This window comes from Curcuma longa, chromosome 1, assembly GCF_044706935.1.
Source record: "Curcuma longa cultivar G26 ecotype Majalengka, Jawa Barat chromosome 1, ITB_CL_G26_1.1, whole genome shotgun sequence".
Classification (NCBI taxonomy): domain Eukaryota; kingdom Viridiplantae; phylum Streptophyta; class Magnoliopsida; order Zingiberales; family Zingiberaceae; genus Curcuma; species Curcuma longa.
Genome location: NC_133861.1, coordinates 21,607,136 through 21,631,137, shown reverse-complemented (window position 1 = coordinate 21,631,137; position 24,002 = coordinate 21,607,136). Strand labels below are relative to the sequence as shown.

Here is a 24,002-nt window from a genome sequence, read left to right as displayed (position 1 = left end):
TAATAAAAAATAATTAGAAAAACATAAATTGGTGGAGGTCCAGGGAATCGAACCCTGTGCCTCTCGCATGCAAAGCGAGCGCTCTACCATATGAGCTAGACCCCCAATGATAAATTTTATAACATAGAGATCCATCTTCAAATAATATCTTCTCTATCTTGGAGGACTCCAAGCAAGATAAGAGGTCAGTATAAGGGACACTGAACAATAAAATGGATACGGACCTGCATGCTATTGACACTTTCATTAATGGTCCAATAAACCAATATGCAAATGGAACACTCGATGATAGCATAGATTGTAAATCTTCTTTGCAGAAGAGGGGCAAAAATTCTCTTTCCGTTCTTTTAATTCTGTAGGGAGTGACTCATCTGCCAATGTTCATTTGTGAAGAAAGTCATCCATTAGTCAGCATAAGTAATGAAATTTGTTTGAACCACAAAAGAAAGTATGGGAAGAAATATCTCTTCTAAATACATAAAACTTTGGAGGTCATTCGCTATGAGCAATAATAATAACAAGAAAGCCTCATTAGATCTCCACGGCTTGTGTTGAGATCGGTTGTCACTAGAGTATACCATTTTGGTTTATGGAGAACATGACTATTTTTTTTATTTTAGAAAAGGGAAACAACATTAAAAGATTTTAAAAAATGAAGATTTTGACTTGTTGAATTTGAACTAGCAATCTAAGGATCACCTATAACTACTATAGTCTGCTACTCTACCAACTAAGATAAGGTCGATCGAGAAGAAAAAAATCTATAATTGTTTATGAATTGATTTATAATTAAGAAAAGTAAAAAATATAAGTTGGTGGAGGTCTGTGGAATAGAACCCCGTGCCTCTCGCATGCAAAACAACACTCTACCATATAAGCCAGACGCTCATTGGTGAGTTGAAAGACATTGAGATCCATCTTTAGGTATTATCTTCTTTATCTTAGAGGAACTCCAAACAAGATAAGAGACTAGTGCAAGGGACACTAAATAATGCATTAAATACGAACCTGCATGCTACTAATACATTCCTGAATGGTCAAATAAATAGATACACAAATAGAACACTCGATGATAGCATAGACTGGAAATCCTAAACTACAGTGAGCGGTAGGGGTTTTCTCTCCGTTCTTATACTTCTCTAGGAGGTGACCCATCTACAAATGTTCATTCGTGAAGAAAGATACATCAGTTATCGTAAGTAGTGAATTTTGTTTGAAAACCATAAATGATAGTCGGGGAAGAAAACATCCCTTATAAATACATAAAATTTTGGAGGTCATTTAGTAGTAGTAATAGCAAGAAAGTTCCACTGGATCTCCATTTTGAGTTGAGACTGATTCCTATTAGGGTGTACCATTTTGGTTTACGAAGACCATGGTTACTTTTTTTTTTATTTTAGAAAAGAAAAAAAATTAAAAGATTAAAAAAACAAGATCATTCCAACCTACCCGATTCGAACCAACCTACCAGATTCGAACCAGCAACCTAAGGATCACCTACAACCACTACAATCCTCCACTCTACCAACTTAGCTACGGTCGATTATAAATTAGAAATCCTAAACTATGGTGAGGGGTAGGAGTTATCTCTCTGTTCTTATACTTCTCTAGGAGGTGACCCATCTACCAATGTTCATTCATGAAGAAAGTCATGCATCAGTTATCGTAAGTAGTGAATTTTGTTCGAGAACCACAAATGATAGTCTAGGAAGAAAATATACCTTCTAAATACATAAAATTTTGGAGGTCATTCGCTATGAGCAGTAGTAATAGCAAGAAAATTGATCTCCACTGCTTGAGTTGAGATCGATTGCTATTAGGGTGTATCATTTTGGTTTATGTAGACCATGGTTACTTGGATAATAACTTTTCTTCCACTTCCAGTTACTATGTCAATAGGATTCGGGCTTCTACTTATTCCGACAGCAACAAAAAATATTCGTCGTATATGGGCTTTTCCTAGTATTTTTTTCTTAAGTATAGCTATGGTATTTTCAGCCAATTTATCTATTCAAGAAATAAATGGAAGTTCCATCTATCAATATCTATGGTCTTGGACCATCAATAATGATTTTTCCTTAGAGTTCGGATATTTAATCGATCCACTTAGTTCGATTATGTCAATACTAATTACTACTGTTGGAATCATGGTTCTTATTTATAGTGACAATTATATGTCACCATAGTTTTTTTTTTTATTTTAGAAAGGAAAAAAATTTAAAAGATTCCGACCTGCCGGATTCGAACCAACGACCATCACCTACAACTACAACAATCCTCCGCTCTACCAATTGAGCTCAAGTCAATAAAATAATATATAATTGTTTATTAATTGATATATAATAAAAAATATTAAATAAATATAAATTGGCGGAGGCCCGAGAAATCAATACCCATGACTCTCACATGCAAAGCAAACACTTTACCATATGAGCTAGACCCCCATTGGTGAGTTTGGTAACATCGAGATCCATTTGCAAATAATATCTTCTCTATAATGGTCTAATAAACAGATACGCAAATGGAATACTTGATGATAGCATAGACTGGAAACCCTGAGCTACGATGAGGGGGTAGGGGTTCTCTCTCCGTTCTTTTAATTCTCTAGGGAGTGACCTATCTGCCAATGTTCATTTGTGAAGAAAGTCATCCATCAGTCAACGCAAGTAATGAAGTTTGTTAGAGAACCACAAAGAAAGTCTGGGAAGAAAATATCCCTTCTAAATACATAAAACTTTAGGGGTTATTAACTATGAGAAGTAGTAATAGTAAGAAAGCCTCACTAGATCTCCACTGCTTGAGTTGAGACCAGCTGCTACTAGGGTATCCCATTTTGATTTATGGAGACATGACTATTTTTTTATTTTAGACAAGGAAAAAAATATTTTAAAAAAGCCTCACTGGATCTCCACTGCTTGAGTTGAGATCGATTGCCACTAGGGTATACCATTTTAGTTTATGAAAAACATGACTATTTTTTATTTTAGAAAAGGAAAAAGTATTAAAAGATTAAAAAATAAAGATTCTGACATGTCAGATTCGTCGAATCAGCAACCTAAGGATCACCTACAACCACTATAGTCCTCTGCTCTACCAATTGAGATAAGGTTGATTGCAAAGAAAAAATCTATAATTATTTATTAATTGATTTATAATAAGAAATAGTAAAAAATATATAAGTAGATGGAGGTTCAAAGAATAGAACCCCGTGCCTCTTGCATGCAAAGCAAGCACTCTACCATACGAGCCAAACCCTATTTAGTGAGTTCAAAAACATCGAGATTCATCTTCAGGTATTATCTTCTCTATCTTAGAGAAACTCCAAACATGATAAGAGACCAGTGCAAGGAAAACTAAATAATGTATTGGATACGAATCTGCATGCTACTAACACCTTCTTGAATGGTCAAATAAACAGATATGCAAATGGAACACTAGATGATAGCATAGACTAGAAACCTTGAACTATGGTGAGGGGCAAGGGTTGTCTCTCCGTTCTTATACTTCTCTAAGGGGTGACTCATCTGCCAATGTTCATTCAAAAAGAAAATCATGCATCAGTCAACGTAAGTAGTGAAGTTTGTTCGAGAACCAGAAATGATAGTCTAGGAAGAAAACATCGCTTCTAAATATGTAAAACTTTGGAAGTGATTCACTATCAGCAGTAGTAATAGCAAGAAAACCCCATTGGATCTCCACTGTTTGAATTGAGATCGATTGCCATTAGAGTGTACCATGTTGATTTACTGAGACCATGATTACCTTTTTTTATTTTAGAAAAGGAAAAGAAATTAAGGGGGTGTTTGGTTTGATTTTTTTTCATTTTTTATTTTCTATTTCTATTTTTTTTTATTTTCTGATCTAGTTTTTAGAAAATAGAAAATGCATTTGATATGATATACTATTTTCTATTTTTGAAAAAAGAAAATTGAAAAATACATTTGGTTTGTTAATATGAAAAATTATAAAAAAAATAGTTTTTTTAATAAAAAGATCATCTTATTCATGGAAAAGGAAAAGCCATGGTCCCTCTGTTTCAGATCCAGCAAAATCAGGATCGTCTGGGAATCTATAGAGGAAAATGTGATAGAACCTTGACGTCGACTAAATTGCGAGGAGGGATGAGTGGCGTCGGCAGACTTGAGGAGAAAGGAGAGGGTTGTGGCATCGTGCTTGGAGAAAAAGACCCACGAGGAGGGTTGCGGTGTTGGCTTGCTTGTGCGAGGAAGGGAAAAGTGAAAAGGATCGCGTGTAGGGGAGGTTGGGGCGTCAGGGAGAAAAGAAGTTGTACGATGAGGTTGCGGCGTCGGGGGGGGGGGGGGGGGGGGGGGGGGGGGGGGGGGGAAGGAGTTGTCCGATGAGGTTATAGCGTCAGGGAGAAATTTGAAGTTGTGCGATCAGGGTTACAGAGTGCGGTATTACTGTAGTCGCATTTTTGCATTTTCTATTTGTCATCCGCAGTTTTATTCTCCACATAAAATAATATTTTATCATTTTCTATTTTAAAATGACTTCTCAATTTTCAAAGAATGAGATTGAAAAATATAAAGCCAAACTATAACAAATAATTTTAAACAATAATTTTTAGAAAATAAGAAAACCAAACCAAATTATAACAAATTAGCTTGATGGAGGTCCGGGGAATCGAACCCCGTGCCTCTCGCATGCGAAGCGAGCGCTCTACCATATGAGCTAGACCCCCAATGGTGAGCACAACAACATCGAGATCCCTCTTAAAATAACATCTTTTTATTTGGAGAACTCCAAGCAAGATAAGAGATGAATGCAAGAGATACTGAACAATGCAGTGGATACAAACCTGCATGCTATTGACACTTTCCTTAATGGTCCAATAAACAGATATGCAAATGGAACACTTATAATAGCATGGACTAAAAATCCTGAGCTACGGTGAGGGGGCAGGGGTTCTCTCTCCATTCTTTTAATTTTCTAGGGATTGACCCATCTGTTGTTCATTTGTGAAAAAAGTCATTCATCAGTCAGTGAAAGTAGTAAAGTTTGTTGGAGAACCACAAAAGATAATCTGGGAAGAAAACATCCCTTTTAAATACATAAAACTTTGGAGGTACTTCGCTATGAGCAGTAGTGATAGCAAGGAAACCCAATTGAATCTCCATTACTTGAGTTAAGACTAGTTACCATTAGGGTATACCATTTTGGTTTACGAAGACCATGGCTATTTTTTTTATTATAGAAAAGGGAAAAACATTAAAAGATTAAAAAAATAAAGATTTTAACCTATTGGATTCGAACCGGAAAGGATCACCTACAACCACTATAGTCCTCCACTCTACCAACTGAGCGAAGGTCAATTGGAAAAAAAATCTATAATTATTTATTAATTGATATATAATAAGCAATAGTAAAAAATATAAGTTGGTGGAGGCCTGGAGAATCAAACCCATGTCTCTTGCATGCAAAGTGAGCATTCTACCATATGACCTAGACCCCCGGTGATGAGTTGGAAGACATCGAGATTCATCTTCATGTATTATCTTCTCTGTATTGGAGGAACTCCAAACAGGATAAGAGATTAATGCAAGGGGCACTGAACAATGCATTGGATACGAACCTACATGCTACTCACACTTTCTTGAATGGTCAAATAAACAGATACATAAATGGAACATTCAATGATAGCATAGACTGAAAATTCTGAACTATAGTGAGGGATCTCTCTCCATGCTTATACTTCTTCACGGGGTGACCCATCTGCCAATGTTCATTCTTGAACAAAGTCATGCATCAGTTAGTGTAATTAGTAAAGTTTGTTCGAGAACCACAAATGATAGTCTGGGAAGAAAACATCCCTTCTAAATACGTAAAACTTTGGAGGTCATTCGCTATAAGTAGTATTAATAGCAAGAAAGCCCCATTGGATCTCCACTGCTTGAATTGAGACCGATTGCCATTAGAGTATATAATTTTAGTTTATGGAGATCATGATTACTTTTTTATTTTAGAAAAGAAAAAACAAATTAAAAGATTAAAAAAAAGAAGATTTGGACTTGCGAGATTCAAACCAACAACCTAAAGAATATGGAGGTCTGGAGAATCGAACTCCATGCCTCTCGCATGCAAAGCAAAATCTCTACCATATGAGCTTGACCCCCTACAATGAGTTTAATAACATCGAAATCTTTCTTCAAATAACATCTTCTCTATCTTGGAGGACTCCAAACAGGATAAGAGATCAGTGGGACACTGAACAATGAGTAGATACGAACGTGCATGCTCCAGACACTTTCCTTAATGGTCCAATAAATAGATACGTAAATGGAATACTTGCTGATAACATAGACTGGAAACCCTAAGCTATGTGAGGGGGCAGGGGTTCTCTCTCCGTTCTTTTAATTCTCCGGGGAATGACCCATGTGCCAATGTTTATTTGTGAAGAAAATCATCCATCAGTCAGCGTAAGTAGTGAAGTTTGTTGGAGAACCACAAAAGACAGTCTAGGAAGAAAACATCCCTTTAAATATGTAAAACTTTGGAGGTCATTCGCTATGAGCAGTAGTAATAACAAGAAAGCTCCACTAGATCTCCACTGCTTGAGTTGAGACCGATTGCCACTAGGGTATACCATTTTGATTTATGGAGACCATGACTATTTTTTTATTTTAGAAAAGGGAAAAACATTATAAAAGATTAAAAATTGAAGATTATGACTTGTCGAATTCAAACTAGTAACCTAAGCATCATCTACAATCACTATAATATTCCTCCGTCTACTAACTAAGCTAAAGTTGGTTGGAAAGAAAGAATCTATAATTCTTTATTAATTGATTTATAATAAAGAATAGTAAAAAAGTATAAGTTGGTGGAGGTCCAAGGAATCAAACTCCGTGTCTCTCACATGCAAAGCGAGCGCTCTACCATATGAGCTAGATCCCCAATGGTTAGTTGAAAGACATTGAGATCCATCTTCAAGTATCATCTTCTCTATCTTGGAGGAACTTCAAACAGGATAAGAGACCAGTGCAAGGGACACTAAATATGCATGGGATTCGAACTTGCATACTACTAACACCTTCGAATGGACAAATAATAAATAAATATGCAAATGGAACACTCGATAATAGCATAGACTAAAAATCTTGAACTACGATGAAGGGCAGGGATTCTCTCTCCGTTCTTGTATTTCTACAAGGGGTGGCTCATCTGTCAATGTTCATTCGTGAATAAAGTCATGAATTAGTTAGCGTAAGTAGTGATGTTTGTTCGAAAATCATAAAAAATAGTTTGGCAAAATCGAAGAAAACATCTCTTTTAAATACATAAAACTTTGGAGGTCATTCGCTATGAGCAATAATAATAACAAGAATCCCCCACTGGATCTCCATTGCTTGAATTGAGACTGGTTGCTACTAAGGTGTACCATTTTGGTTTATAGAGACCATGATTAATTTTTTTATTTTAGAAAAGGAAAAAAAATTAAAAAATTAAAAAAAAAAGATTTTGACTTGCTGGATTCAAATCAGCAACCTAAGAATCACCTAGAACTACCACAATCATCCAAATCATCCACTCTACCAACTAAGCTAATTAATAATAAAAAATATATATAATTATTTATTAATTGATATATAATAAGGAATAGTAAAAAAATATAAGTTAGTGGAGGTCCGGGGAATCAAACCCTACCCCTCTCGCATGAAAAGCGAGCGCTCTATCATATAAACTTGACTCCTGGTGGTGAGTTTGGTGACATTGAAATCCATCTTCAAGTATTATCTTCTTGGTCTTGGAGGAACTCCAACCAAGATGAGAGACCAGTGCAAAGGACACTGAATAATGCAGTGGATATGAACATGCATGCTATTCACACCTTCCTGAATGGTTCAATAAACAGATACACCAATAGAATACTAGATGATAGCATAGACTGGAAACCCTGAGTTACAATAAGGGACAAGGGTTCTCTCTCCGTTCTTGTATTTCTCCAGGGAGTGAAAAATCTACCAATATTCATTCGTGAAGAAAGTCATGCATCAGTCAGCGTAAGTAGTGAAGTTGTTTGAAAACCACAAATAATAATCTGGGAAGAAAACATTCCTTCTAAATAAATGAAACTTCGGAGGTTATTCGTTATAAGTAGTAGTAATAGCAAGAAAGGTTCACTGGATTTCAACTGTTTGAGTTGAGATAGATTTGTACTAGGGTATATCATTTTGATTTGACGAAGACCGTGAACAATTTTTTTATTTTAGAAAAGGGGAAAAGATTTTAAAAAATAAAGATTCTGATGTGTCGGATTCAAACCAACGATCTTAAAGATCATTGCAACCACTATAGTCCTCTGTTGGAAATATATATATAATTATTTATTAATTGTTATATAATAAGAAATACTAAAACTATATAAGTTAGTGGAGGTCCTAAGAATCATATCTCATGCAAAAACGGGAATCGTTCCTATGATGATCTGAGTAATTATTGATTGAATTGATAGGTAATTGGCTTAGTGTCCTCCGGCTGTCAAGAAAAAAGAGGGGCATTCCGAGAATCGAACTCGGGACCTCTCGCACCCAAAGCGAGAATCATACCACTAGACCAAATGCCCTGATGTTAATTTTCTTCTTTGTTATTTTAATAACTATTATTGTAAATTTGCATGCCTCCACTAGTTATACATTTCAATATAGAACTCACAATATATTAATCCTTAAATTTATTAACAATTTCATTTTGAATTAAAAAAATTCTTAATATTTATTTTCTATCACAATTTAATGTGTATTGTTGAAACCTTAATACTGTTAGATAAATTGTCATAAGTCGAAGGGAATGGTGCAATAAATAAGAGGTAGGATGGACTCTTATAATAAAAATTCGATTCTTATGCAGGACACTTTATACGTCAGTGGTGCTCGAGTCACTCGTGATATTGTATCACTTGTCGATTGATTTTCACATTCCAAATTTATTATAATGGTAGGTGAAAATGTTCGTAGAACTAAATCGATGGGAAACAAAAGATAATTAGCCGATAGTGTTATTATCAAAATTTAGAGTATGTTGAAGAAAATTCTTATTTAAATTTAAAATTAAATAAATCAAACGCCTCTAAAAGGAAAAAAGATAATTAGTCTTAATATGATAGTGTTATTATCAAAATTTAGAGTATGTTGAAGAAAATTCTTATTTAAATTTAAAATTAGATCAAGTTTTCAGCGTCCTCAGAAATGAAAAAAGAATGGGGTGAGAGAGGCTCGAACTCTCGACCTCAGGATCACTCAGAAGCTATGAGACCTACGCGCTAGCCAACTGCGCCACCACCCCATATTGATGTTTTGAATATTTAGTGTAAATATATACTTTTATGTACCATAATATATCTTATGCCGCTGTATATTTAACACATTAACCGCATATCACGCGCGCACGCGAATCTAATCGACTGGTTTGAGTTTGTAACTACCAGAGTTTTGTAAGCTATAAAGCATACACTGATACACAACTGAACTGAACGAACTGTGAAGTGCGAACGATCTGAAGATGAGTTTTTCCATCGCCATTGCTGGATGCAAAGGACCTCGAGAAGCGAATCGTCTGAGTGAGGGAAGGAGCCCAAGCACGAGCTTGAAGTCAAAGATGCTCGACAACTTCCAACTGCGATTGGCTTCCCCCTCCTCTCCTCTCCACTCGCAGTCGCTTGCGTTACGTATGCGATCACGTCTGCTGAAAGAAACTTCTTTAATTTTGAATCTTTGCCGTGTGCATGCCCAGAACCCTTGTTCATATCTCGTCGATATTCAAGGCGGCGAAGCGGCCACGGAGCCCCCTGAAACGTGAATCAAACAAGTGTCGTCTCGATCTTCGACGAGCCACATTTTGAAGTGAGAAACAAAAGCAGCGATCGCATGCAGCGCAGTCGAGCAAAGCCTTAGGCGTCCACAGGATCCGCCTGAGGAGGATGCAGAATGTCCTCAGTCACATCCAGCGACGACAAGCGAGCACTCCTACGGCGACAGGCTGATCTTATCGCCTTGGGGTCTGCGTGGAGAGACGTGATTGGCCGGCACAATCGCTCGGGATAAGGCAGCGCTGCAGGTGCGTCGTCGGGTTAGGCGCCCACGAGTTCACTCGCCCGTAGAAAGACAGCGCCGTTGGGACCCGGTCGGGATCATTGACTCCCGTTGGTGGGTTGAAAAGGGCGAGGTCCGGTTTGGGGCAGAGCGTGGGCCGACGCTGGAGCGACGACTCTAAACCCTCTCCTTTCCTGCAGGTCACAGGCCACAGATCTGCCGGTGATGGAGCTCAGATGTGTGGCTTCTGCTTCCCGTTCCCTCTCGCTGCTCTCCTCCTCCGCCGCTCTTCCCTCTTGCTCTTCTTCTTCGCCTTCTTCTTCTTCCGCTTGTGGCTCGTGGGCCCGCGAGAGGAGGAAGGCAGTTGGATGGACGTCGATCAAGGCGTCTGCCGAGGGGAACCGCGAGAGAATCGACGGATCGGAGGCCAGACGCGGGGGGTTCGCCGCTAGCGGCGGCGCCGTGGAGGCCTCTGCGTCGCCGGCGTCCGTCAGCACCACCAACACAACGGTCATCGACCGGAGCTTCTACGCCGGCGGGGAAACGGAGTTCCCCGTGTGGGATAAGATTGGCGCCATCGTGAGGGTCAGCTACGGGATAGGTTAGAGCCTCCTCCTTGCCTCTGTCTACGCCACCCTAATCGATGATTTCCTTCCCGAAATTGACTTCAATAACTGGAAAAAGTATCGATATTTATGGATGAGGGTTCGATTTTTACACAAACTTGAAGACTTCGTGTTCTTCAATTTATATATGTTTATATATAAGAAAACAAAATGGATGAGAAGAGGACTTACTTGGTTGGACCATCAGGAATCTATGGAGCCATGGCGCTCGCAGGGAAGTTCATATGCTCCATCACTGGGATTGATGCAACGGGAGGATTCCATCTCTCACTAGGAGCGATCCTGGATGGTCTGGGCTATGCTGCTCCTCCTATCATGGCTTTGCTCTTCATCCTAGATGTGTGTAGAATTATACCCCTTTGTTTGCTTGCCAGGCCTAATTCTAAATTTAATCTGTTTATAATCTAGCTGGTTGTTGCTTTCCCTTGTTGTTCTTTTCATTCATTTGATAGGACGAGGTGGTGAAGTATTCGCCCCATGCTCGCGCTATCAGAGATGTGGAGGACGAGGAGCTTCGAAGCTTCTTCTACGGCATGTCACCATGGCAGGTATTGTATACAATTTGTGGTTTCTAGTATGTACGAATTAGACCTATGATAAAGCTTGACAAACAACATTCATCTGGATTCTGGGATTTGATATTTTTGCAGTTCATACTCATTGTCACAGCAAGTTCTGTTGGGGAGGAGCTCTTCTATCGGGTTGCTGTTCAGGTAATTCCTTAGTAGAAATCTAAGTCTAATATAGTGCTAATAGGTCATTCTCTCCATCAGCTGACTGGTGCAAAAGCCAGGATGGACTTCAACTAATTGTGTCTATCAAGAAAACAGATATGGAGCTATAGATAAATTTAGTTTCTTTTCAGCAACTTAACATTTCGAAAAATTTAGTTTCTTTTCAGCTCCATTGATCCAATTTATAAGATAACAAGTCCCTTTGATACCACTAGACCAGGTTTGAGAACTCCTTGTACAAGAGAAATCTTAATCATTTTAGACTCTTTTTCTCAAGTCATTAGAAGAAAAAAGTAGAAAACCTTGCAAAGCTATGCTACTATACCTTCGTAACTCAACTTCTATGAAATTGTTGTGGGGCGTATGAGAGGAGGTCAAGACTGTCCTGTATCAGTTATGCCATTTTCATGTGATACTCGTTTGTCTAAGCTTGCATGCTTTTACAGGGTGCATTGGCTGGTATGTTTTTAAGGGGCACTGAACTCATGAAAGATGCTCACGGGATTGCATGTTTGGTATATTATCAGTCTATATGATTTTTCATTTTACTGATTGTACAAGTGATAGCCAATTAATCGAGTATAACTTTCCATCAGACTGGCATGCTGCCTCTCTTTGTCCCTTTTGCTCAAGCCTTTGCCGCAGTTATAACCGCCGCTCTTACTGGATCTCTTTATTATGTTGCGACTGCTCCTAAAGGTTTGTTGTCAGATCCACCCTTCCACATGTATCCACACATAAATTGGCCACGAAAACCAGCTCATAGATCTTTGTTTGTTCCTTTTTCAGATCCCACTTACGTGGTCGCACCAGTTTTGAGTTCTAGAACTGGCCGTGAAGATCTCAAAAAACTTTTTGCAGGTTTGACTTAAACAATAAAATTTAGAACGTATTGCTTGAACTTAACATGGTGGTGTTTTGCACAGCTTGGTACGAGAGGAGGCAAATGAGGAAGATATATTCTCCCCTTTTAGAAGGGCTGCTAGCTCTCTACCTCGGATTCGAATGGATTCAGGTCAGACAACTTTTCTTTATGCAAAGATGAACAACCCATCTCCTTTTGCTACCTTTTACGAATTGAACTGAAGTTAAAATAAAATTGTGCTTGATTCACAGACCGATAACATTCTTGCACCTATGATCACACATGGGATTTACTCTGCTGTTGTCCTCGGCCATGGACTCTGTAAAATCCACGACCATAAGCGTAAGCTTCGCCAGAGAATCCAGCAAGTGAGAGCGGAATTGAAGAATGGCAAGTCATAAGGTGAAATTTTACCAAATGACTTAAAAGATGAATAATTGATCAACAAGAGTGGATGCTGTCTACTGTGAGCATTGCAACAATCCAAATAACTGATCAACAAGAGTAAGATGCCGGAGACCACGAGTAAGAATCCGAACAACCGATGCGAGCAATTGCGTCGTGACATTCGACAAAGTAGCCGCCGAGGAAATGTTCAAAGAGGTGTTGTTCTACCATTCATCTTGTAGATCCATCACGTAGCTTCTGCAGAAATATGAAGCTTATAAGTTATAATGTTACAGCTACATTGTCAAGGGGAAATGTTGTCTTTCTTCTGATAACCTATTTTGTAATGGAAAAAGATACTTGCGTGATCCAACAAGTGTCTGAATCGTTTATTTTGTCGACAGGGTCGAGACTTCAAAATCATGAACGATATCATCGTAACTACTGCACGATAGTTTATACTCAATCCATTCTGTTATTTAAGAAGAAAATAAATAGATATAAAATTTAAATAAGTTATTATTTTAACATTGAAATTGAGCGAGTTTGATATTACGTGTGATTCTCTCGTGCGCACCACACATCCCACGCGATCGTTAAATGTGGGAATGTATAGTATTTCGTGCCCGAATCGACGCGCCGCTCCCTGGGCTTTGGTCAGAATCCGACCGCGATTTGGGTTTCCCAGTGGAAGTGCTGGCGAGTGGTGCGTCGACAAGCCGGCGATGGCAGACGGCGCGGCGAGGGTGGCGGTAATGATGGAAGTGTCACATACGAGTCGTGCAGAATATGAAATCTCTGAAATTTATATAAAATTAGTGGATTGGGCAATGTTAAATGGGCTCTGGATCTATTTTTCATGAGGATGAAAGGTGAGAAAGAAACAACTGGTGCCTATTTTTAGATAGATTATTCTTTATTTAGCGGTGTCGAGTGGATTCGGATGCACCGAAATAAAAATATTATTAAAAAAATTCAATTTTATCCGAAGTCAAATACAACTTAAAATTATAAACTTAAATATAAATTCAAATAATCAAACCGATCCAATTAATTTTTTTTTAATTTTAGAATTCTTTTATTTTATCTTCTTACGAAAATATTTTTATTTTTTAAAAAAATAATTTAATTTTAAAATAATTTCATCTTAAATTCAGATCAACTCGATCGATCAGATTTTAAAAAAATTTTCAACTTGAATCCAATCCGATCTAATTTTTTCTTGAGTCAGATTTTTAATCCAATTCGATCTAATCCAAATTCTAAAATTCTCAATTCTGATCCAATGTTATTTGAATAGACTTGAATCAAATTGACCGGACTAAGTTTATTTTTGATGCCCCTGTTTTATTTCAAAACAAAGTCGGCATGGAAGAAAATTAATAAATTTCTCTTTCTCTTTTCATTTTTCTGTCCACGTAATGTACTCAAAAAAATAATTATAATAAATTTATTTTTCTTTTATATATATATATAAAATCAGTCAATACTATCATCCAGTATTCCTATTAACCTTTAAGGTGTGTTAGTGTTCTTTGCATTGATCTCTTACTCAAAAAATAATTATAATAAATTTGCTTTTCTTTATGAAAAAGTATTTATATATATATATATATAATCAACCAATGCTATAATCGAATATTTCATTTGCGTATTAATTTATTGAACCTTTCAAGAAGGTGTGCTATCTATTGCATTGTTAAGTGTTCTTTTACTGGTCTGTTATTCTGGTTTGAGTTTCTTCAAAACAAAGAAGGTAATATCTAAAGAAGAATTTCAATATCTTATAATTTAGTGTTAGTGTTTAGCTTATATGGTATACTGTTTATTTTGCGAGCAAGAGACGTGAGGTTCGATTCCTCAAACTCCAACCACTTATATTTTTTATTATATATCAATTAATAAATAATTATAGTTATTTCTCGATTCCTCAAACTCCAACCACTTATATTTTTTATTATATATCAATTAATAAATAATTATAGATTATTTCTTGACAATCAACGCATACCTAGTTCAAATTGACTGTCGAAATCTTTATTTTTTTAAATTTTTCTCCTTTTCTAAAATAAAAAAATTAATTATGATCTCAGTAAAATCAAAATGATACACTCTAGTGGCAATCGGTCTCAACTCAAGTAGTGAAAATCTAATGACACTTTCTTACTATTACTAATGTACATAGCGAATGACCTCCAAAATTTTACGTATCAAACTGTCGTATCAAACTGTCTTTTGTGGTTCTCAAACAAAGTTCATTATTTACGTTGATTGATGCATGATTTTCTTCGCGAATAAACATTGCCAGATGGGTCACACCCTGGAGAAGTAAAAGAACGGAGAGAGAACCCCTGTCACTCATCGTAGCTTAGGATTTCCAATCTATACTGTCCAGTGTTCTATTTGTGTTTATGTTTATTATACCATTCAAGAAGGTGGCAATTGCATGCAAGTTCGTATCCACTGCATTGTTCAGTGTTCTTTGCACTGGTCTTTTATCCTGGCTAGAGTTCCTCCAATATAGACAAGATAATACTTGAAAATGGATCTCGATGTCATTCAACTCACCACTGAGGGTCTAGCATATTTAGTAGAGCGCTCGCTTCCCATGCGAGAGGCACGAGATTTGATTCTTTGGACCTCCACCCTCCTATATATTTTTTACTATTCCTTATTATATTATATCTCAATTAATGAACAATTATAGAATTTTACTTAATTACCAACTGAGCTAAACACCAAAAGTTCAACTTTAGTTGAACTGAAGAACCATTTCCCTAGGTGAGGCAAAAAAAACAAAGGAAGTTTAACTTTTTGATAACTTATGGATCGAGGAAATTAAATTTAGGCAAAAAAACAAACAGAAAGTTCAATTTAGTCGAACCATTTACTTAGGAGAAATTGACTTTAGGTGAAACGGGTTTGGAATATTTTTGTGAAAATCTTTCTTGCCTCAGAATCTATATTAGGATAAGGATTGAAAAGCCGAGTGACTAGAATTTCCCTTACCTGATACAAAACTTGTTTGCTTGGCTCATATGAATTTATTTCACTGGCTTGTTTGCAACTGCCTATTGAAGGAGCTTAGGAGTGATGCCTATCGGAGTTCCTGAACGGTAATCTCATATGAAAATATTAAAAACTTAGCAAAGTCAATATGTTAGGTTAAAAATTTATATTGAGGCAACTTAGCACTCATCTCTGAAAAAGAAGATAATCACTTTTGTACTAGTACTAAAGATGCCAAAGACTTATGCGATTAAGCAGATTCATCCCACCTCTAATATTGATGGCCTTTTTTTTATCTCATTCGTATTCCAATTTTCTATAAAGGGAAGATCTGAAATAAGACATGAAGAACTACATAGGCTTGATTCCGACTCAGTTAAGCTGACCCAGATATGTAAGCAAGTCCTTTTAAAGAACTGACCTTAGCTCAGTTGGTAGAACAAAAAATAGTGGTTGCAGTGATCCTTAAGTTGCTGGTTTGAATTCAACAGGTCAGAATCTTCATTTTTTAATATTTTAATTTTTTCCTTCTTTTCTAAAATAAAAAAATAGTCATAGTCTTCGTAAAATCAAAATGGTACACCTAGTAGCAACCGATCTCAACTCAAACAATGAAGATCTAGTGGGGCTTTCTTATTATTACTACTGTACATAGCGAATGACCTCTAAAATTTTACATATTTAGAAGGAATGTTTTCTTCTCAGACTGTTTTTTGTGGTTCTCAAACAAACTTCACTACTTACGCTGACTAATGCATGACTTTCTTTGTGAATGAACATTGACAAATGGGTCACTCTCTGGAGAAGTACAAGAATGGAGAGAGAACCCCCATGCCTCAATGTAGCTCAGGGGTTCCAGTTTATGCTATTATCAAGTGTTTTATTTGTGTATCTATTTATTGGACTATTCAGAAAAGTGTCAATAGCATGCAACTTCGTATCCACTGCATTGTTTAGTGTCTCTTACATTGGTCTCTTATCTTGACGGGAGTACCTAAAATAGAGAAGATAATACCAAAAGATGGATCTCGGTGCAATTTAATTTATCATTGGGGGTCTAACTCATATGATAGAGCACTCGCTTTGCATGCGAGAGACATGGGGTTCAATTCCCCAGACCTCCATCCACTTATAATTTTTACTATTCCTTGTGATATCAACTAATAAACAATTATAGATTCTTTTTTATCAACTAAGCTAAACACGAGAAGTTTTAGTTGAAAAACATGAGAAATTCAACTTTTTGATAACTTATGGACAGGGGAAATTAAGTTTAGGCGAAATAGATTTGAAACATTTTTGTGAATATCTTTCTTGCTTTAAAATCTATACTAGGATAAGGATTGAAAAACCAAGTGACTAGAATTCCCCTTACCTAAAAGAGAACTTGCTTGCTCGGCTCATATGAATTTATTTCACTAGCTTGTTTGCAACCACCTATTGAAGGAGCTTAGGAGTGATGCCTATTGGAGTTTCAAAGCGGTAATCTCATATGCTATACAGGGCACCCGCATCAAATGTTAAAAACTTAGCAAAGTCGATGTGTTAGGTTAAAAAATTATATTGAGGCAACTTAACACCCATCTTTGAAAAGAAGATAATCATTTCTGTACTGGTAGTAAAGATGCTAATGACTTATGGGATTAAGCGGATTCATCCCGCCTCTAATATTGATGGTCTTTTTGATTTCATCCGTATTGCAAGTTTTCTATAAAGGGACGATCCGAAATAAGACTTGAAGAACTACATAGGCTTGATTCCAACTCAGCTAAGCTAACCCATATATGTAAGCAAGTCCCTTTAAAGAACTGACCTTAGCTCAGTTGGTAGAACGGAGGATTGTAGTGGTTGCAAGTGATCCTTAGGTCACCGGTTTGAATCCAACATGTCAGAATCTTCATTTTTTTAATCTTTTAATTTTCCCCCCTTTTCTAAAATAAAAAATTAGTCATTGTCTATGTAAAATCAAAATTGTACACCCTAGTAGCAACTGATCTCAACTTAAGCAGTGGAGATTTAATGGAGCTTTCTTACTATTACTATTGCACATAGTGAATGACCTCCAAAATTTTATGTATTTAAAAGAGATATTTTCTTCCTAGACTGTCTTTTGTGATCTCGAACAAACTTTAATACTTACGTTGACTGATACATAACTTTTTTTGCGAATAAACATTGATAGATGGGTCACTCCCTAGAGAAGTACAAGAACGGAGAGAGAACCCTGTCCCTCACCGTAGCTCAAGATTTTCAATCTATGCTATCATCGAGTGTTCTAATTGTGTATCTGTTTATTGTACCATTCAAGAAGATGTCAGTAGCATGCAGGTTCGTATCCACTGCATTATTCCGTGTCCCTTGCAATAGTCTCTTATTCTGGCGGGAGTGCTTCCAAAACAGAGAAGATAATACCAAAAGATGGATCTCGATGCTATTTAATTTATCATTGGGGACTTAGCTCATATAGTAGAGTGCTCGCTTGGCATGCGAGAGGCATGGGGTTTGATTCCTCAAACCTCCATCCACTTATATTTTTTTACTATTCCTTGTTATATATCAACTAATAAACAATTATAGATTCTTTCTTACCAATTGAGCTAAACACAGGAAATTCAACTTTAGTTGAAAAACACGAGAATTTTAATTTTTTGATAACTTATGGACCAAGGAAATTGAGTTTAGACGAAATGGGTTTGAAACATTTTTGCGAAGAGCTTTCCTGCCTCAGAATCTATACTAGGATAAGGATTGAAAAGCCAAGTGACTAGAATTCCCCTTACCTAAAAAAGAACTTGCTTGCTCGGCTCATATGAATTTATTTGACGAGCTTGTTTGCAACCGCCTATTGAAGGAGCTTAGGAGTGATGCCAATCGAAGTTCCAAAACGGGAATCTCATATGCTACACAGGGCGCCCACATCAAATGTTAAAAACTTAGCAAAGTTGATGTGTTAGGTTAAAAAATTATATTGAGGCAACTTAGCACCCATCTCTCAAAAGAAAATAATCACTTCTATACTGGTAGTAAAGATGCTAATGACTTATGGGATTAAGCGGATTCATCCCGCCGCCTCTGATATTGATGGCCTTTTTTATCTCATTCGTATTCCAAGTTTTCTATAAAGGGACAATCCGAAATAAAACTTGAAAAACTACATAGGCTTGATTCCGACTTAGCTAAGCTAGCCTAAATATGTAAGCAAGTCATTTTAAAGAATTGACCTTAGCTCAGTTGGTAGAATGAAGGACAATAGTGGTTGTAGGTGATCCTTAGGTCACCGGTTTGAATCCGACAGGTCGGAATCTTTATTTCTTTAATCTTTTAATTTCCCCTTTTTCTAAAATAAAAAAATTAGTCATGATCTATGTAAAATCAAAATGGTTCACCCTAATAACAATCGGTCTCAACTCAAGCAGTGGAGATCTAATAGAGCTTTCTTACTATTACTATTGCACATAGCGAATGATTAGATCTTTCTTACTATTACTATTGCACATAGCGAATGACCTCCAAAGTTATATGTATTTAGAAGAGATATTTTTGTCCCAGACTATCTTTTATGGTTTCCAAATAAATTTCACTACTTACGCTGACTGATACATGACTTTCTTTGCGAATGAACATTGGCAGATGGGTCACTCTCTAGAGAAGTACAAGAACGGAGAGAGAACCCCGCTCCTCACCGTAGCTCAGGGTTTCTAGTCTATGCTATCATCAAGTGTTCTATTTGCATATCTGTTTATTGGACCATTGGGGAAGATGTCAGTAGCATGCAGGTTTATATCCACTGCATTGTTTAATGTCCCTTGCACTAGTCTCTTATTCTGGTTGGAGTTCTTTTAAGACGGAGAAGATAATATCAAAAGATGTATATCGATGAAATTTAATTTATTATTAGGGGATCTAGCTCATATGGTAGAGCGCTCGCTTTGCATGCGAGAGGCATGGGGTTCGATTCCCCAGACCTCCATCTATTTATATTTTTCTACTACTATTCTTTGTTATATATTAATTAATAATCAATTATAGATTTTTTTTACCAACTGAGCTAAACATGGGAAGTTCAACGTTAGCCGAAAAATATGAGAAGTTCAACTTTTTGATAACTTATGGGTCGAGGAAATTGAGTTTAGGCGAAACAGGGTTGAAACATTTTTGTGAAGATCTTTCCTGCCTCAGAATTTATACTAGGATAAATTTCACTACTTACGTTGACTGGTGCATGACTTTCTTCGTGAATGAACATTGACAAATAAGTTACTTCCTAGAGAAGTACAAGAATGGAGAGAGAACTCCTATCCCTCATCGTAGCTCAGGGTTTCTAACCTATGCTATCATCGAGTGTTCTATTTGCATGCGAGAGGCATGGGGTTCGATTCCCCAGATCTCCATCCATTTCTATTTTTCTACTACTATTCTTTGTTATATATTAATTAATAAACAATTATAGATTTTTTTTACCAACTGAGCTAAACATGGGAAGTTCAACTTTAGTCGAAAAATACAAGAAGTTCAACTTTTTGATAACTTATGGGTCGGGGAAATTGAGTTTAGGCGAAACGGGGTTGAAACATTTTTGTGAAGATCTTTCCTGCCTCAGAATCTATACTAGGATAAATTTCACTACTTACGTTGACTGGTGCATGACTTTCTTCATGAATGAACATTGACAAATAGGTTACTACCTAGAGAAGTACAAGAACGGAGAGAGAACTCCTATCCTTCATCGTAGCTCAGGGTTTCCAACCTATGCTATCATCGAGTACTCTATTTGTGTATTTGTTTATTGGACCATTCAGGAAGGTGTTAATAGCATGCAGATTCGTATACACTGCATTGTTCAGTATCCCTTGCACTAGTCTCTTATCCTAGCTGGAGTTCCTCCAAGACAAAAAAGATAATACCTAAAGATGGCTCTCAATGTCATTTAACTCATTGTTGGGGGTCTAGCTCATATGATAGAGCGCTCGCTATGCAGGCGAGAAGCATAGGGTTTGATTCTTTGGACTTCCACCCACCTAAATTATTATATATTAATTACTAAACTATTATAGATTTTTTTCCTTAACGAGGATTGTAGTGGTTGTTGGTGAACTGATTCGAATCTATTGGAATCTTTTTATTTTTCCCCCTTTTCTAAAATAAAAATATTAGTCATGGTCTCCGTAAAATTAAAATGGTACATCCTAGTGGCAACAGATCTCAACTCAAGGAAGATCCAGTGGAACTTTCTTACTATTATTATTGCACATAGCAAAAAACCTCCAAAGTTTTATATATTTACATGGGATGTTTTCTTGCCATACTATCTTTTGTGGTTCTCGAACAAACTTCACTACTTACGTTGACTGATGCATACTTTCTTCGTGAATGAACATTGACAAATAGGCCACTCCCTAGAGAAGTACAAGAACGGAAAGAGAACCCCTGTCCCTTTACCGTAACTTAGGGTTTCCAATCTATGCTATCATCGAGTGTTCTATTTCCATATATGTTTATTGGATTATTCAGGAAGGTATTAGTAGTATGCAAGTTCGTATACACCTAAATTATTATGTATTAATTACTAAACTATTATATTAATTTTTTTTCCTTAATGAGGATTGTAGTGGTTGTTGGTGAACTGATTCGAATCTGGTCAGAATCTTTTTATTTTTTCCCTCTTTTCTAAAATAAAAATATTAGCTATGGTCTCCGTAAAATTAAAATGGTACACTCTAGTGGCAACGGATCTCAATTCAAGCAGTGAAGATCCAGTGGGACTTTCTTACTATTATTATTGTACATAGCGAAAAACCTCCAAAGTTTTACATATTTACAAGAGATGTTTTCTTGCCAGACTGTCTTTTATGGTGCTCGAACAAACTTCACTACTTACGTTGACTGATGCATGACTTTCTTCGCGAATGAACATTGACAAATAGGTCACTCCCTGGAGAAGTACAAGAACGGAAAGAGAACATCTACCTCTGTCCCTCACCGTAACTCAGGGTTTCTAACCTATGCTATCATCGAGTGTTTTATTTCCATATATGTTTATTGGACTATTCAGGGAAGGTGTTAGTAGTATGCAAGTTCGTATATACTGTATTGTTTAGTATCCCTTGCACTAGTCTCTTGTCTTGGTTGGAGTTCCTCCAAGACAAAGAAGATAATACCTGAAGATAAATTTAAATATTTTTTGTTTGTCATTGGGGGTCTAGCTCATATGGTAGAGCGCTCGCTTCGCATGCGAGAGGCATGGGGTTCGATTCCCCAGACCTCCACTTTTTAAAATATTCTTACTATTCATTATTATAAACAATTATATATATATTTTTACCAACCGACCTTAGCTCAGTTGGTAGAGTGAAGGATTGAAGTAATTGTTTGTAATCCTTAGATCGCTGGTTTAAATTTGGTAGGTCGGAATCTTTTTTTTTTTTTTTTTTTTTTTTAAAATAAAAAAATTAGCCATGGTCTTCGTAAAATCAAAATTGTACATCCTAATGGCAACCGATCTCAACTTAAACAGTGGAGATCCAGTGGGCCTTTCTTGCTATTACTACTACTTAAAGTGACTGACCTCCAAAGTTTATGTATTTAAAAGGGATATTTTTCTCTCAGACTGTCTTTTATGATTCTCGAACAAACTTCACTGCTTACACTGACTGATATATGGCTTTCTTCACGAATGAATATTAACAGATGGGTCACTCCTTGGATAAGTACAAGAATTATAAATATTTTTACTATTCATTATTATAAACAATTATATATATATATATATATTTTACCAATCGACCTTAGCTCAGTTGGTAGAGCGAAGGATTGAAGTAATTGTTGGTAATCCTTAGATCGCTGGTTTAAATTTGGTAGGTCAGAATCTTATTTTTTAATTTTTTTTATTTTTTTCTTTTTTAAAATAAAAAAATTAGTCATGGTCTTCGTAAAATCAAAATTGTACATCCTAATGGCAACCGATCTCAACTCAAGTAGTGGAGATCCAATAGGACTTTCTTGCTATTACTACTACTTAAAGTGACTGACCTCCAAAGTTTATGTATTTATAAGGGATGTTTTTCTCTCATATTGTCTTTTATGATTCTCGAACAAACTTCACTGCTTTCACTGACTGATATATGACTTTCTTCACGAATAAATATTAATAGATGGGTCACTCCTTGGATAAGTACAATAACGGTGAGAGAACTCCTACCCTCACCGTAGCTCAGGATTTCTAATTTACACTATCATCGAGTGTTCCATTTGTATATCTGTTTATTAGAGCATTCAGGAAGGTATCAATAATATGCAAGTTTATATCCACTACATTGTCCAATATCTCTTTCATTGATTTCTTATCCTAGTTAAAGTTCCTCCAAGACAAAGAAACTAACACTTAAAGATGGATCTCGATATCTTCGGACACACCACTAAGGGTCTAGCTCATGATAGAGAGCTTGCTTCGTATGCGAAAGACACTTAGTTTGATTCCCTAGAATTTCAAGTAAATTGCGTAGCAGAGGAATGAAATTTTTTAAATGAGTTAACCGCAAACCAATAAAAAAAATCCTATGCGTTACCACTACACTCTAAATGAGTTAACCACAAACCAATACAAAAAATTCCAATGAACGCAAAGTCACGCATTGTGTGTTATGCAAGATATCACGATTCGAGTGAGTCTAATGCCCGAAAGTGATCCGGACTCCTCACGAACTCAGTCGCGAACGGATATCACACACAGAAAGATGTACAGATTTACCCAATATATATATAATTTTGATATCCTACGCGTTTTATTTTGCACGAGTCACACACGACAAAAGATTCCAAGTGCCCAAAACATAAATAGTGCCATTGTTTAAATTTTTTTTATTATTTATTTATTTATAATTAAGTCATTTAAGATTTTCTTTTTAGAGTCTAAGAGTTGGATTATAGTATTAAACAAAAAAAAATTTAAATAAAAAAATCTACTTGCTCACGGGATATGTCCAATTGTTATTCCACACTTCTTATCTAACACACCCCATATGCAATTAAATTTTTTTCATTTTAATTTTTTTATTTAATATTATAACCAAACTTCTAAACTCTAAAAGAAAAAAGTTTTAAATGACTTAACTGTAAATAAAAAAAGTTAAAAATTAAAAATATTTCGGACATCCGGAATCATCTGTCGCGCACCACATGCACAAATCAGGCACGAGGAGTAAGGAAGGGAAGAAGGATTAATTGGAACACAGTTCTTTTCACAATAGAGGATATTTTAGTGAAAAATGTAATTAACTCCTAACAAACGGCCAATCGCATCAAATTTTCCATGAGGGGGACAACAATAGAGGAC

The 24,002-nt window shown here is 36.4% G+C and overlaps 1 protein-coding gene and 6 non-coding genes across 7 annotated transcripts; 3 read left to right on the top strand and 4 right to left on the bottom strand.

The window, feature by feature from the left end:
- Window positions 1-32: 32 nt before the first annotated feature.
- TRNAA-UGC (transfer RNA alanine (anticodon UGC)) lies at window positions 33-105 on the bottom strand. The gene has a single exon. It is a non-coding gene; the product is annotated as a tRNA-Ala (tRNA).
- Window positions 106-4,629: 4,524 nt separating this feature from the next.
- On the bottom strand, window positions 4,630-4,702 carry TRNAA-CGC (transfer RNA alanine (anticodon CGC)). The gene has a single exon. It is a non-coding gene; the product is annotated as a tRNA-Ala (tRNA).
- A 3,810-nt stretch (window positions 4,703-8,512) lies between these two features.
- On the bottom strand, window positions 8,513-8,584 carry TRNAP-UGG (transfer RNA proline (anticodon UGG)). Its single transcript has one exon. It is a non-coding gene; the product is annotated as a tRNA-Pro (tRNA).
- Window positions 8,585-9,218: 634 nt separating this feature from the next.
- TRNAM-CAU (transfer RNA methionine (anticodon CAU)) lies at window positions 9,219-9,303 on the bottom strand. Its single transcript is given in 2 exon segments — window positions 9,219-9,254; window positions 9,266-9,303. It is a non-coding gene; the product is annotated as a tRNA-Met (tRNA).
- An 897-nt stretch (window positions 9,304-10,200) lies between these two features.
- LOC141843246 (uncharacterized) lies at window positions 10,201-12,818 on the top strand. Its single transcript, XM_074731301.1, has 9 exons — window positions 10,201-10,650; window positions 10,863-11,014; window positions 11,128-11,223; window positions 11,326-11,388; window positions 11,856-11,924; window positions 12,006-12,108; window positions 12,199-12,270; window positions 12,336-12,424; window positions 12,526-12,818. The coding sequence occupies exons 1-9, from the start codon at window positions 10,275-10,277 to the stop codon at window positions 12,673-12,675; spliced, it is 1,170 nt and encodes a 389-aa protein (XP_074587402.1). The 5' UTR covers window positions 10,201-10,274; the 3' UTR covers window positions 12,676-12,818.
- Window positions 12,819-19,567: 6,749 nt separating this feature from the next.
- TRNAA-UGC (transfer RNA alanine (anticodon UGC)) lies at window positions 19,568-19,640 on the top strand. The gene has a single exon. It is a non-coding gene; the product is annotated as a tRNA-Ala (tRNA).
- Window positions 19,641-21,863: 2,223 nt separating this feature from the next.
- On the top strand, window positions 21,864-21,936 carry TRNAA-CGC (transfer RNA alanine (anticodon CGC)). Its single transcript has one exon. It is a non-coding gene; the product is annotated as a tRNA-Ala (tRNA).
- The last annotated feature ends 2,066 nt before the right edge of the window (window positions 21,937-24,002 follow it).

Excerpts from the sequence above, each read along its gene's own strand:
- LOC141843246 (XM_074731301.1), top strand. The coding sequence starts at position 10,275 with ATGGAGCTCAGATGTGTGGCTTCTGCTTCCCGTTCCCTCTCGCTGCTC. Across the intron at positions 11,925-12,005 it reads CTCACGGGATTGCATGTTTG|ACTGGCATGCTGCCTCTCTT; the intron begins GTATATTATCAG and ends ACTTTCCATCAG. Across the intron at positions 12,109-12,198 it reads TGTTGCGACTGCTCCTAAAG|ATCCCACTTACGTGGTCGCA; the intron begins GTTTGTTGTCAG and ends TTCCTTTTTCAG.